Raw genomic sequence first — 15990 nt, forward strand, 5'->3', positions numbered from 1 at the left:
AATTTTTTTTTTTTTTTTTTTTTTTAAGTAGAAACGGGGTTTCACCATGTTGGTCAGGCTGGTCTTGAACTCCTGACCTCACGTGATTCACCCACCTCGGCCTCCTAAAGTGCTGGGATTACAGGCATGAGCCACCGCACCGGCCTAGAATTTCAACTACTAATTTACATTAAGCTTTTAATTATGTTGAAAGTGCTTTTCCTATCAGAGTTTAGCCTCTTAGATGTAGTATGTGCTAGACACTTAAAGTTTTGTTTGTTACAGCCCTTTCTTAGCTATCCTGCTTTGTATGCAAGGATGTTTTCTAGAAATATTGAAGGGCGAGAAAACAAAACTATCAGCCATTGAAAACTATATTTAAATTTGGATACTTTTGTACATACTAAATTATCTGAAAAAAATAGAAACACCATATTTCTTTCCCATGGCTTGTCTTTCCAAATAATGTGTTGTTTTTAAGTTTGTCACAATTAGACCTATTCTCCCCTAGCCTGTTTGGTTTGATACATGCCACTTATGATAACATAAAAAGAGAAAGAAGGCAGGTGCCAATTATTTACTCAGGTAAAGAAGAGAGAAAAGGCACCAAAGCTTTTTTTTTTTTTTTTTTTCTGAGATGGAGTATCACTCTGTCACCCAGGCTGGAGTACAGTGACGTGATCTTGGCTCACTGCAACCTCTGCCTCCCCAGTTCAAGCAATTCTCCTGCCTCAGCCTCCCGAGTAGCTGGGATTACAGGTGCCTGCCATCATGCCCAGCTAATTTTTGTATTTTTAATAGAGATGGGGTTTCACCATGTTGGCCAGGCTGGTCTCAAACTCCTGACCTCTGGAGATCCGCCCTCCCTGGCCTCCCATAGTGCTGGGATTACAGACATGAGCCACCGCACCTGGCCCAAAGCTTGATTTTCTAATTTCTAGGGTTCGCACTACTTCTATTATTACAAAAATCTCAAATTCTATGCACCTAGTGGCTAGAATGAATAATTAAGGCCTCTAGGAACTTCGAAGAAGGACAGATTGGAGTTGTCTGGAAAGTTTTTTATGGAGGACACAGGATCTGACCCGGGAGTTGAAGACTGGATAGGACGTTCATTAATGGAGAACAGGAGGGAAGTCTCTTGGAAGGATTAATGCGAGCAAAGGCACAAGGGTGTGCACAAGGATGTTTCATCAAGTAGAGTATAAAGGATTTGTGGGAGATAAGACAGGATTAGTAAATTGGGGCCAGGCAATGGAGTGCCTTAAAGAATAGGATAAGTAGTTCAAGTTTAATCCTTCCTGTAAGCAAGTTTCCTTTAAAATATGTTTGAGAGTGATAAAATCAAATTAGACTTACAGAGTAAACATATATGAGCGTGTGTGTGTGTGTATTTAGCCAAAACCAAAAGCTTGTCAATAACTATATTATGTAAAACTTCTTTTCTATAAAAACAGCATGCTGTCTCCCATTGTCCCTCTATATATGAAAACTTGCTGCCAGGAAGTTTTCATATATGCAGGCTTTACTTTCCCATTACTTTTCCTAGTGACACTTAGTTTTCACCATGTTCTGTGGCTTACGTGTTCTTCCCCTCACAGGTACCCCTATAGAAAGAATACTCCAAAACACCAAGGGAGTCACCAAGAGAGAAAGCCAGGCAGGGTGGGAAACTGAAAATCTCCACTGATTCTGCAGAGAAGCTCTAAGGAACAATCCTTTCATTTCAAAGCATCAGAAGGGCCAGGAGCTCAATTCATCCTTCACATTTCCATAGGATGAAACATTATTTGTTCCTTTTAAGATACTATGTGATGAATTACCACAGAAGAGATGGAAGGAGAAAAAATTGGGAATACAATAGTTAACACTTCTATTTATTATTTACCAGAAGAAAACAATAATAAAGCAAATGTTTAAAAAATTTTCTTTAACTTCTGCTTCCGGAAATATGACTCTAAATTTCACCTAAGTCACTCAAATTGATTGCAAGTAGAAAATATTGCCTCTAAATATTATATTTTATCTCCTTCCACCTTCCTCTTCAGCCCCTACTTCTTCATGGCCCAAACATTCTGCCTTTTACAAATACCCTTGTCAGATGGTAGCATTGTTTCCAGTTCTGCCACGTGGATCCTAAAGTATTGCTGCTGACATAGTCTCCATGCAGTAATCCAAGAGTCACTATTTCCATTTCTTGTTCTTCTAGATGGCTCTCTTGCCTCTTACGCCAGTTCTTTTGGCAGTTGCACCTGCGATTTAAGCATTTGAGGAAATGGGGGAAATTAATCCTGGAAATTTAAGAGCTTTGCAGCAAAATTTACAAAATTTACATGCCTTAAAAGATACAGAATAGGTTTGAAATTCTGGCCAAAGCACCCCCAAAATCAACATAAAACAACAATCATAACCACAGCCACCATTTATTAGACATTTACTAATGCCAGAGACTGTTCCAAGGGCTTTGAGCACATGGCAAAGTACATCATGGAAATAAGAGGGTGGGTGCCTAAGTTGGCCTGGGTTCAAAGACTGGCACTAGCATGTAGTAGTTATGTGGTGTTGGGCATCAGTTTTCTCAGCTGTAAAATGATAATAACAGTATCTAATTCACAAGGCTATTATACAAGTGAGTAATCCATGTTAACACTTTTTTTTTTTTTTTTTTTTGAGATGGAGTCTCAATCTATCTTCCAGGCTGGAGTGCAGTGACACCATCTTGGCTCACTGCAACCTCCAACTCCCGGGTTCAAGCGATTCTCCTGCCTCAGCCTCCCAAGTAGCTTGGATTACAGGCATGTGCCACCAATGCCCAGCTAATTTTTGTATTTTTAGTAGAGACAGGGTTTCACCATGTTGGCCTGGCTGGTCTCAAACTCCTGGCCTCAAGTGATTCACTTGCTTCGGACTCTCAAAGTGCTGAGATTACAGGCATGAGCACCCGGCCTAACACTTATTTTTAAAACACTATCTCATTACATCCTACAAAAGCCTTGTAAGGAGAGAAATGGCTCAGAGAAGACAATAACTTGCCTAAGATCATACAGCTAGGAAGTGGCAGAGCAGGATTTGAACCAGGTCTGCCTGATTTCAGTGCTCATTATTATACACTGCCTGTAAAAATATCACTATAAGAATAAAAATTATATGTTCTTTTTAAAACATGTCTTTCCTCTTTGAAGCACACTCCTAATCTGATGGTCAGAAATATTTAAACATGAAATATAAGCCAGGCAAGGGGGCATGCACCTGTAATCCTGGCTACTCAGGAGATTGAGATGGGAGAATCACTTGTGGCCAGGAGTTCGAGATCAGCTTGAACAACAAAGTGAGACCCATCTCACCTTGTTAGGATTTTTATTTTATTTTTTTTAGACAAAGTCTTACTCTGTCACCCAGGCTGGAGTGGAGTGGCATGATCCCGGCTCAAGGCAACTTCTGCCTCCCGGGTTCAAGCGATTCTCCTGCCTCAGACTCCCAAGTAGCTGGGACTACAGGTGCATGCCACCACGCCCAGCTAATTTTTGTATTTTTAGTAGAGACAGGGTTTCACCATGTTGGCCAGGCTTGTCATGAACTCCTGACCTCAGGTGCTCCGCCCACCTTGGCCTCCCAGAGTGCTGGGATTACAGGTGTGAGCCACCGTACCCAGCCACCTGATTTTCTTAAGAGAGTTTTATAACAAGGCTGGGCGCAGTGGCCGACGCCTGTAATTCCAGCACTTTGGGAGGCCGAGGTGGGCGGTTCTCCTGAGGTCAGGAGTTCAAGACAAGCCTGGTCAACAGGGTGAAACCCTGTCTTTACTAAAAATACAAAAATTAGCTGGGCGTGGTGGCACGTGCCTGTAATCCCAGCTACTCAGGGAGCTGAGGCAGGAGAATTGCTTGAACCTGGGAGGCGGAGGTTGCCTTGAGCTGGGATCCCGCCACTGCACTCCAGCCTGGGCAAGAGACACCATCTCAAAAAAAAAAAAAAAAAAAAAAATATATATATATATATATATATTTATTTATTTAAAGCATTCCCCAAGACAAAAAAAAATTATAAAACAACAACAGAAGTCCAACACTGCAAACCCACTTCATACTTCTGCCTCATAGGAAAACCTTAAGGACAAAGCAAGTTTTTAAAGGGTTTCAAGTGTCATTGTATCTTAGGAAAGTAACTCATCAACTCATCCATCATGTATGTACCTTCCAGAGGACACTGAAGATGCCCAGTGTCCCCTGGGCATTTGTATAACAATGAGTAGGAATGTTTCTCCCTGTATTGCTAATGTCCACCTGCCAGTGTGATGAACCATTTTGGTCACCTGCTATGGCTCCTCTTGCAGCCAGTTCTCAGCCCACGATCTTTGGCTAGGAATGTTTTTCCAATATTCTGCCCACCAGAGAGGACCTTTGATGTGCTGCTGCCTGCCAGCCTTCAAGCCAAGGGGACTTCCATGGCTTCTGACCCTCTACCTCCCTTGTGCCAAACTTTGAGAAGAGAAGGGTACGACTGCACCCGGCAGGGCTCTCCCATGGAGAACACCAGTAGTTAAGAGAAACCATGAGCCAGGTATTTAAAATAACCGTAAAGCTGCAATAAATAGTTAAAACACTGTGTTCTTTGTATTATGGAATGGAAAAAGAAGCATTTTATATAAGTTATTCCCTGTATTTGTTTATATATGCATGGAAGAGTTCCAAAATAATATTTTAAATTTAAAAATTTTTAAATTATTTAGAGAGATGAGGATCTCACTGTCACCCAGGCTGGAGCGCAGTGGTGCAATGATAACTCAAAGCAGCCAGGCCCTCCTGGACTCAAGTGATCCTCTTGCCTTGGCCTCCCAAAGTACTGGTATTACAGGTGTGAGCCACCATGCCCAGCCCAGAATAATATTTTAAAAAGAAAATGTGGCACTGACCCAGAATAGTAAACCTGGACACATATTTACTTTAAAATATGACCAAGCTGGTAGTTCAGATCACTGGGGAAAAGAGGAATGAGTCACTAAATGATCACTGGTTAACTATTTGGAAAAGAAATAATGAAATAGCCTTCTTGCTTTCTACTGACTTTAAAAATTAACCCTTTAATCTATCCATAATATCAAATATTTTTTAAAAACCAAAAACTATAAAAGTTGCAAGAAAAGGCAGGCACACATTTTAATCATTTTCAAAGAGGCCGTTTCTAAGCAGAATACAAAAGGTAGAAATCATAAAAATAGCTAGATATGTCATAAAAATGTAAAACTTACAAACAGAAGAAAATCAACTTGTGTTATTGGTAGGGAGCCTTTTTCCCCTTTGCTTGTTAGTTTTCAAAGAAAGTATGTCTAGTGTGCTTGTGTGTGTGTGTCTAGGATCACACAGTGCACACATACGCATACACTCAGAGGCTGGGAGGCAGAGCGGGTGGGAAAGTTGGTTTCAGCACAGGCTATTTAATTTGGTCTACCTGTATTAAGTTCCTGCTCTGGACCAACACCTCAGTGGGTGTCCAGGACAGAGATGAGCAAGACCTGCTTTGAAGAACTCAGAATCCTGTAAGGCTCAAAGTCTTTCCACCACTGTGGCCAGAAGGGCTGTCAACCTGAAGCAGAATGTGGGAGGTCCTACAAAAGAGGTGTGGACAAAAAAGGTAATGGAAATACACAGGCAGAGTACTCCTGACGTTTTGTTGTAAGAAGTAGCATTTGAGTCAAGCCTTGGAAATTGGATAGATTCTAACAGAGACAGAAGAAAAGGTAATTTGAGGCAAAGGGTGGTACGGAGGCAAGAAAGCAAGGCTCTTCAGGGAAGATAGCAGCAGACATGGTTTACCATAGATGTCACCGAGTCGTGATTGTCAAATGTGGTCCCAGAATAAGCAGCAGCAGCATTACCAGGGAATTTGTCAGAAATGCAAATTCTTAGGCCCCATCCAAGACCTACTGAATCAGAGACTCTGTCAGTGGACTCAGTAATCTGTATTTAGCCCTTTAGGTGATTTTGATCCACAATAACATTTGAGAATCACTATATGGACTTTAGAAAAGTGTATAAAAAACCTTTTTTCCCACTACACATTAAAGGCAAGCAATTCTGGTTTACGTAATTCCTGGATTATATGTGCTCTTGATGAGCTTGAAATGTTACATTGCTTTTTTCCTTTGGAGGCTCCCTTCATTAGAATCGTAACATTTCCAAAGCTATGATCTATGTTTGGCCTTGGCTCTTATAGATCATCCTGGTTTCTTTATTGGAGGTCCCAAAAACGGGGGAGGAGGGGTCGAAGGAAAAAAAGAAGTAGGAGGTGACCGTGGAGTTTCAGACCTGAATGCGTGACAGAATGGAGATAAGACAGAAAACTGGGAACAAGAAACAACCACTAGGCCTAAAAATGAGCAGCTTGGTTTGGGGACAGATTGAATGTGCTAAGAAAACCCTGAGTGATCTAAAGGGAAAGGGAGATTTGGGAATTGTTCTAGATTATGCGACAAGAGAAAGAGGAGAAAATTTCCCATTATGTGATGAGAAAGAGGAGAAAAGTACAAAAGGATAGAATCTAGAGAATCTGGCTAAAGAGAAAGAAGATCTCATAAATGAGGCAAAGAAGAAATGGCCAGTGATGAAGATGAATGCTGAAGGGTTTGTAAACTTCAGTTCTGTAATCATAACAATCCCTAATGTGTCATGGAGTCTTTTGATGTACTAAGGCGGCCCATGATATTATTATACTGAAGTCTTTCTGGAGGAAAATTTAGCAATGGCTTTAGCCAACTGGATGGGAGCAGTCCAGATATACATGAGTAAGCCTGAAGTGAAATTGAGTGAATGTTAAAATAGTTATCTTGCGTGATTGGCACAGAAGCTTGGATATGATACAAAATGCAGCTGGCCTCAGGGAATTAGACAGTTGCTGCAAATGGGATTTTATCTCAGTGAAAAGTACAAATACTCATTTGAGATGGTAGGAGTGAGCAGACCACAACATTTTTGAAGATGAAAGAATATCACACATTTGTCAGGGAGGGATAGGCCTATACCAGCCTAATGTCTTTTTGTTATCATACGACTCAGCTTTATTAACTCATAGGGAAATGATTTAGTCATTATCCAATAAATTCAGTTTGTTAGATAAGACAAAGATTTTTAAAAACATAGCTAAAAACAACAAGAGCATACTAAAAAAATTCTACAGAAGCCAGATAAGTCATGTAAATGAGTGAAGCGTGCCAGGTACAAAGCAGTAAGGGCAAAAGAGAAAAACTAGAGGGTCCACGAGCATTCTCAAGGATGAAACCAATGCATAGAAACAGCTGATTTTTTCCATGCAAGTGCAGTGTGGCCAGATCTGATGTTCCAAGTAGTGCTAGATACCTGGATTTTTTTGCATGTGACATTCAAAAACTTACACAATGATACCCAAGCCAAATAAAGTGGGCCTGCTTTACCTCATGCTTTACCAGATCTGACCTCATGCTTTACCAGTTTTCAATACCTGGCCCATGGAGTAAATTTCTTTTAAACTGAATTGAATGGGTAATTTCTCAGAGGAGGAAGCATTTGAGCAAAGCAAGTATATGGATTTTCCTTTATTTTTTTCCAGCAACTTCATTTCAGGTATCCCAGGCCAGAAGCGTGGGGTAGGGAGAGAATAAGCATTAATTTAAAATTTTTGAGACAGAATCTCGCTCTGTGGCCCAGGCTGGAGTGCAGTGGCACCATCTTGGCTCACTGCAAACTCCACCTCCCAGGTTCTAGTGATTCTCATACCTCAGCCTCCCAAGTAGCTGGGATTACAGGCGAGCACCACCACACCCGAATATTTTTGTATTTTTAGTAGAGATGGGTTTTCACCACGTTGGCCAGGTTGGTCTCAAACTCCTGGCCTCAAGTGATCGACCTCCCAAAGAGCTGGGATTACAGGCGTGAGCCACCGCACCCAGCCTAAAAAAGAATTTTAAAATACATGTGCTCTATCAAATACAAAAGTAATATTTCCAAATCTATAAGGAAAATAACTACTTTTATTTTTCACACAGAGCCCAGGCTGTAGTGCAGTGGCACAAACATGGCTCACTGCAGCCTTGACTTCCTGAGCTCAAGTGATCCTCCTGCCTCAGCCTCTTGTGTAGCTGGTACCACAGGTGCATGCCATCACACCAGCTAACTTTTAAAAATGTTTTGTAGAAACAGGATCTCACTTTGTTTTGTTGCTCATGTCTTGAATTCCTGGGCTCAAGCAATCTTTCTGCCTTGGCCTCCCAAACTGTTGAGATTACAGGTATGAACCACCGCTCCCAGCCAGTAACTACAATTTAAAAAAATTTTTCTGTCGAGCATGGTGGCTGATGCCTGTAATCCCGCCACTTTGGGAGGCTGAAGCGGAAGGATCACTTGAGCTCAAGAATTTGAGACCAGCCAGGGCAACATAGTGAGATCTCATCCCTACAAATTAAAAAACAAAAAAACATTAGCCGTGTGTGGTGGCATGCATTTGCGGTCCCAGCTACTCAGGAGTCTGAGGTGGGAGGATCACTTGAGCCCTGGAGGTTGAGGCTGCAGTGAGCCATAATTGAGCTACTGCACTCCAGCCTGGGTGATAGAGTGAGATCCTGCCTCAAAAACACACACACACACACACACACAAAACTTTTCGAAGAAAAAAATTTGTTTCTGAATAATGTTCTCTTTAGTAACATCACACACACACACACACAGAACCCCACAAGGTTTCAAAACTGTGTTTTAATTTTAACCTCATTCTTGAAAATCCAGGGATTTGGAGGGCATCTGTCCCAAATCCCCAAAACCCTTCATTTCACCTCTATCAAGTGAACATTGTCTTGTCTCACTTGATTGGCTAAAACTATCCCTTTCTGCTGGGATTTTGTGACATTACCATTTATAGTGTTTACTGTACTTTGAGTCTAAGATGTATATTTTGGGACATTTCAACAGCTCTGAAATCAGAATGCATCTTAAAATCGATGGTGTTTTACAATAGTTGGCTGGAGACCCAAGTGTGAACACATCATAGCTACTCATACTATTATTACCTCCATTGAGTCATATGCCCTGTTGATACTACACACACAGATGTATTGCCTCTTAAAATAGCTTTTAAAGAAAGATAAGTAAGCAAATGTGGTAAAGTGAGACGGGTATGCAAGAATTCTTTGTACTACTTTTGACCTTCTGTAAGTCTAAAATGACCTCAAAACAAAAGAAAAAAATATCTTTTAAAAGATTATACTATGTTTTGGCTTTAAAGCAGAAATTTATAGTATATGCAGAAAGGCACAGAAACAGAGTGCTAGGAAGCAATCTGATATTAGTGAAGCAAATTTTCATTAGCGCAAGGAGGCATTTTCATATTTTTCTTGCTGAGTGTTTTCCAGGACCAAATAGATGAAGTTGTGTGACATTTTGTAACTGAGACACATGCAAACAGATCTGTCACAGGCCAAGCCAGGCAACTGAAGGCAGGAGAAATTGCCAATCCTTCAGAATAAATGAAGCCCTTTCAAAACCGAGGGTGATATGCAAGATTGTCATTCAAAAAACATGTCAGAGTTCACTTTGCGGCATGTTTTTCTTGAATTATTTTTTTTAAAACACCACCACCAAATACACTTAAAATTGGTAGTAGTTTTGAATTGATTAAAATATGAAAAATGCAGTGCTTGGTGGGGTGTTTTATTCTTGCAATTATCATCATGAATTTATTTTAGTGTCTTTTGTCCTAGACTCTAGACCCAAAACTGTAGTGTTCTCAGTTGAGTAAAAGGCAGAGGGGTGAAAAATTAAACCTATGCTGTAAGCTCCGTGTGCGGTCGAGACTGAACCTGACTTACCACTACATCCCCAATCCTTCTCATCTGCCTGACATATATATTTGTTAGATTAACAAATAAGTGAATGGATAGAATGGAATTGACCCAGGAAAAATGGATTTGCTCAGCAGAGCACTCAGAAGTCAGGGAGTTGGTTCAGATGCTCTTTTGAACTTCATTCCCTCTTCTACTCCGAACTTACATGCCACCTTTAGCACAGATTTTCTCAAAAGACGTCTCATCATTCTTTTCAGACTGCTCTTTTCTGAATGTACAGCCATCAAGGTGGCTTGAATATTCTTTGCCAATGACTAGTTACTGGAAAAGTGGTAGAACTAGTTTCTCTCAAACAATACCCCAATTCATTCCTAGGGGAGTTCTGGCTGTCCAGAGAAGAGCAGGTGCAGAAAGTCTTGATGTTGTTCCCAAGGGCAGGCAAAGAACCATTGTCTGACCTCATGTGACCTCCAGCGTTCTCACCCTGGCCGCTGCTCCAGGAAGAATCAGAGCCTCTCTAAATCATAGTTGAAAGTCAGCTTTGATTTAGAAGAATGGGCTATTGATAATTCTCCATTCTAGGAGTTGGGAATAAGGACCATACATATGTGAAAGACTAGCAATTATTTCAGAATATCAAGCTCTTTAAAGCAGAAAAAGAGCAAGCATGCATAAAAATTCAACATGTTTTGAAAAAACATGAATCTGTGTAACAAAATAATATACAGACTATTCTGCCAACATAATCTCGTGGCTATATTACAGGAGATTTTAAAATAATATAGTTAATTATCAAACACCTGCGGCCTCTGAACACATCTTTCAACCTCAATAAACACCATCATAATAATGACCAAAACATCTTCATTTCTGCAACTTAAGTTGCAAGGAAAATAACTTTTCCACTCGGCAGTAATCGTGGATCATGGTAAATGTTAAATTGAAATAGTGATTTTAAAACTCCATGAATTCACGGTGACACCAACCTGAAGTTCAACATTTATCTACCTAAAAAGTGAGCAATACAAATGCAATTTCGGACAGTCTCTCTTCATCTACTAAAAAGAACTGTTTCTATGCATTTTGGAAGCATTCAATTATCTACAAACAACTGGCCCAATTTGGGTGTTTTTTTTAGATGGAGTCTCACTCTGTCACCAGGCTGGAGTACAGTGGTGTGATCTCAGCTCACTGCACCATCCGCCTCCCAAGTTCAAGTGACTCTCCTGCCTCAGCCTCCTGAGTAGCTGGGACTACAGGTGCCCGCCACCACGCCCAGATAATTTTTGTATTTTTAGTAGAGATGGGGTTTCACCATGTTAGCCAGAATGATCTCGATCTCTTGACCTTGTGATCCACCTGCTTTGGCCTCCCAAAGTGCTGGGATTACAGGCGTGAGCCAATGCGCCCGGCCTGGCCTCATTCTTATTTATTCCTCACTGTAGGTTCCTGGGGATCTCTGAGTGTCAGCTCCATTGTGGCTGGAATGGTGTTCTTTTGAATATGCACTTAAAGAGGTCAGAAGAAGAGGTGAATTAAAGCTTGACTCTAGACTCAGAACCGGGTTTCAATGTCAGCTCTACCACTTCCTAGCTGTGTCTCCTCCACATGTTATTAAATTCTCTAAGCCTCAGTATCCTTTTTATTAAATGGGGAGAATAACAGTACCTAGCTTATAGGGTTTGTAAGATGATTACATGAGTTAATTCATATAACAACTCCAGCCTATAGCAAATGCTTCCTAAATGTTAGCTGCTAATATCATTGTTACAGAAGTCATATAGGCGTACCTAGAGATGGGGTGCTACAGGTGTACATCCTTAGGGATAGCAGTAATTTAGTTCTATTGGTAATGCTCATTGGCTTCCCCCAGTTGGTCTCAATTAGTGAGTATCCCCTTACGTTAAAACATTTACTATGGAGGGTGCTCAGTCACCATTTCTCCCTCCTTCTACTTACAGGTTTAAGATAGGCGACATTGCTGTGACGAATGTCGTTTAGCAGCTGATCTCTGGGAGTGATTTCCACCAATGGGGGTGGTCTGTTTCTCGGCACTGGCTTGAGCGTTTTGATGACATCTTTGAGGTTGGTTTTCTCGGGTGGTTCTCTGGCTTCCGGCATCCGAGATTTGCGCTGGATTCTCTTCAGCTTCACCACCCGGAAGGAGTCAGGGTCTGTCCTGTACTTCGGGGCCTGCGATGGCTTTTTCATCATTTCACTGCGTTGACTAAAGGGGACATTTTGGGGGTTGGGAGGCCGAGGTGGCGGTGGCTGGAAGAATTCCTGCATTCTGGAATCTGGCATGGGTCCTCCCAACATCTCCCACATCCCAGGGGGCAGCCCCAACCCATTCTCTAACATGGCTATCAGCTTCTTCTGTTCCTTGAGTTGCTGCTGTTTTTGCTCTTCCTGTCGTTTCTGCCTTTGTTTATCCTGATTCCTGGTGAGCAGATTAGTGACCACCATTCTGGGACCCGGAAGCTCAAAATGGTAGCCCATCTTCAGGAGAGTGTTGTTTGCCTTCAAAAGCCTGGCTATTTCCATTTCAGCATGGTGACCCAACATGTGCCTCTGATTGTGAAACCGAAGCTCAGTTAGCGTCTCATTAAACTGGAGACACCTCATGATGGCCACAATCCCTTTACCTGTGATGAAATTGGACTCGATGTTGAGAGTGGTGATGCTTCTATTTTCACGCAACATGTTAGCCAAGGCAAATGCTACATTCTCATCTGCACCCACATTGGCTAAACTGAATGTTTTGATGTGCTTGTTTTTCTTCATTGCATTGACAAAGTCCAGTAACATTTCTTTGGGGATGTTTTCAATGTTGTTCAGGTTGAGTTCCTTCATGTCAGGATCATTTTTCCTAACTCTCCTCAAGCTCCCATCCAGGTCTGTCTGGTTTCCTGAAGGCCTTGCACTTACCTTCAAAAAGCTGGTGTCTAGAGCTAACTTCTTAGGATCTAATTTTGATATTTTTTTCTCACTTTGTTCTTGGGCCTCTGGTCTGTCTCTCTGTTCTTTGAATGCTTTGTCAGTTACCTGCTGGCAGTTGTTCTCACAATTTCTAATTTGTTCCTTTGCTTTGCCTTCCTCTTCTCTGTTCGTTTCTTCACTCTCTTCACCATCATCTTCTCCTTCGTCGTCATCATCATCTTCTTCTTCTTCATCTTCTTCATCTGTTTCTTGGATATTGCTGCTACCCTTTGATTCTCTTTTATTTGCAACTATTTCATTATTGAGCTTTTCTTTTAAATACTGGGCCATATTTTTATTACGTTTGTCTATTTCTTCATGCTCTTCTTGAGTCTTTTCCTACAAGAGAGGTTTATGAGGGTTAGAATACATAGCAGAGAAGAAATATGAAGTAGAGCATCAGCTAGTGGAGATAATAAAAATGCTTATTTAAAAGAGCTGGTTGCTATTTTAAATAATCCTTATTTAAATAGCTGATTGCTAAAAATGGGTGGTTATCCTATCCCATAAATTAAAATGAGTATTAAAAGGAAATCTTATTAATTTTAATATTCTGTACTTTTTAATGGTGTTTAATTTCAGAAGCAGTTAAAAATTGTTTTGAAAACCTCATAGAATTGTTCATCGATACACTGAAGCTTTGATTTTGTATCTACCAAATAGGCATCTAGTACCCAACAGTCCTGAGTTAGGGCAATAATTTCCTTATTATTCCAATATATTATAAATATGATATTATAAATATATTAGAATAAGGAAATTATTGCCCTAAAATTAACATCCCTACAATGTCTACTAATCTAGTATAGAATGTACATGAACTTCCTCTGAGAACATAACATAATGTATGGGAAATTAGATACGTTTGACATTTTGGAATATATATATATTTTAAAACCTCAATTTTGATTTTGAATATATATATATACATATATATATTTAAAACCTCAATTTTGATTCTATTTTTTCAGTTCTTTGAAAACTGCCATGGTACTCTGTCTGAGACAAGTTTACTATCCCAGTTTCTTTTGAAAGAAAGTGCCTAGGAACCAGGGCCAGCTGTAAGATGAAACAGGATTATGCAGACATTGAGAAATAATTGCTTAGTCTGGGAAATAAAATGGGCCTTTTATCAATAATATGTATTAGATTCTTGCACATCAATTATAATGCTTTTCTATGCAATTTGTGGGCCTCATAGATATCATTTTGAAAGCCAGTATAGCAAGTTGAGACACAGGTTCATTTGAGCAAAAATTTTATGCTCGTAACATAGGTCAGAAGAGACAGTGACAAGTCACCTTAACCACCTGAAGTCTTCACCACTGCATTTCTCACCTTGACCAGAAGGGGGAGCCAACCATCAAGCTGTTTAAGTTATACCAGAGGAAGGAAAAAAATGTTTCAAGTACTCGTTTTTACCCCCTGAAACTGGCATTCACATAGAATTGGCTTTTCATCCATTGATCTCCAGTTGTAAAAAATCTGCAAATTGTACCTTGAACTCTAACCTGATCAATCCAGCTGTTTCTTTTCTTAATCTTAGCACATGTTTAAACTCTACTGACTGTAAAACCAATTGACAACTTTCCTTAATTACAGCCAGCTTAAGAGTAATTTAACAAGATGTATCTTTGTCAACAGGCATAACCTAAAGAGACTTTACCTAGGAGGCATCTCTGTCCTCTTTTTGTTAAGTCATTTTCAAGTGGAACATAAAAAAAATTATGTTCATGCACAGTAAGTTTGCAGAGTCAACAATTCTAGCTTTCAGGTTTTAGAAAGTGAAGAACTAGCTTCAAAACCACTTAATAGCCATCGATTTCTAAATGTCATCACTGACAGCCAATACATAGTAATAATATAAGACATTTTCTGGTTATTCGACTTGGTTTAATTGCAGGGTGTGTGGCCAGACTTCAGGAGGACTGAAATGTTTGACACTGTGTGCGAAACACTGCGTATGTTTGGATGTGCCAGAGAGAGAGAGGCTACGGAGCTGTCATTAGTTTCTCAAAGGGGCCTGCAATAAAAAAGAAAGAGAGAGGTAAGGACAACTGCCTCTGGGTTATGAGTTAAGTCACTAGGTATCGTGGCAATAGAACACAGGCTTTCTGACACAGCAAACCCGACAGCAATTTTTAAAAAGAGACATTTGCAAGAAATTACCCAATTTTCCCCTTGTAAATATAAATCTAAGTGTTTCAGAAAGTTCCAGTCGGAGTAGGATTAAATATTATGGTTTAATCTAGATATGGCAAAAACAAAGCAGAACCAAACCCTGGAGTCTTGAGAAATCACAGTTACAACAGAGAGACCTAACAGCCCATCCCAGGCAGCCATTTCTCGGTTGTACACAAATCTCTGGTTACCTCGGATTTCACAAAGGTGACAGGAACTCGTTCGTCTTCCAACATGCGCCTGGATGCCTTTTCCCAATACATATAATCAACAAGAGATTTATGATTGAAGTTTCCTGTCGGTGGCTTGTCAGTTTGATCTTTCTGAATCATTCCCACGGGAAGGCTGGGGTCAGGGGCCATGACTTCCATTTCCGACTGCAGTTCTTTCAGTTCTTCAGCAGACAAGTTGGCCAAGATTTCATCTTCATTAATCTCCTCATCGAGAAGTTCTTCTTGATCTGAATTTCTGCTGTGCTCTGACATTATTTTTTCTAAATATTATTTTACTAGAAAAGAAGAATAATCAAAGATGATTTTTAAAAAGAAGGAAAAAAGCCTCAAGAAGGTCCCCCAGTTAACAAGTGTCCCAAGTTAACACACCCTTGAGATATTTTTTTTTCCCAGGAACCTCAGTGGTTTGCTGAGCAGCTAGGAGTGATCACAGCTAAGCTCTTGCAGGATCTATATTAAGCAGGGCTTGGCTGGATGGGGTCAATTTATGGAACTACTATGCTGCTCTCTTTTCGGCAACTTGAGTCAGCTGTGCAAATCCATCTGACATTTCAGTACAGCTGCTATGTTCGCCAGAGACTAGCAGAGACTACAGAATCTCTGCAGGAATAAAATTAATTATCTTCCTATATGCCATCATATTGCCATACACAAATTCATGCAGCTCATACCTACATACCCCAATACTCCAGGGGATTCCATTTGTTTTTATTTAAATATTAAGGCAACTTACAATATTTCAGAAGGGAAATCCAACCAGCAACCTGAGTTGTTTCTGAAGTAAAGAATTCACTTGAAGGTAGAAATCAA

At 40.4% G+C, this 15990-nt stretch overlaps 1 protein-coding gene across 1 annotated transcript; it reads right to left on the minus strand.

Annotated features, from left to right (window-relative positions):
• Positions 1–2038: 2038 nt before the first annotated feature.
• Positions 2039–15432, minus strand: LMOD3 (leiomodin 3). The gene is made up of 4 exons (XM_055382121.2): positions 15139–15432; positions 11747–13105; positions 10147–10304; positions 2039–2231 (listed from the first exon to the last, which is right to left on the minus strand). The coding sequence occupies exons 1-4, from the start codon at positions 15430–15432 to the stop codon at positions 2039–2041; spliced, it is 2004 nt and encodes a 667-aa protein (XP_055238096.2).
• Between the last annotated feature and the right edge of the window lie 558 nt (positions 15433–15990).

Source organism: Gorilla gorilla, chromosome 2, assembly GCF_029281585.2.
Source record: "Gorilla gorilla gorilla isolate KB3781 chromosome 2, NHGRI_mGorGor1-v2.1_pri, whole genome shotgun sequence".
Taxonomy (NCBI): Eukaryota; Metazoa; Chordata; class Mammalia; order Primates; family Hominidae; genus Gorilla; species Gorilla gorilla.

Bases quoted from the DNA above. Each gene is read 5' to 3' on its own strand.
- LMOD3 (XM_055382121.2), bottom strand. From the start codon at position 15,432: ATGTCAGAGCACAGCAGAAATTCAGATCAAGAAGAACTTCTCGATGAG. The intron at 13,106-15,138 runs GTAACCAGAGAT...CCTCTCTTGTAG, and splicing joins TCACCTTTGTGAAATCCGAG to GAAAAGACTCAAGAAGAGCA. The intron at 10,305-11,746 runs GTAAGTAGAAGG...ACTATGATTTAG, and splicing joins ATGTCGCCTATCTTAAACCT to AGAGGCTCTGATTCTTCCTG.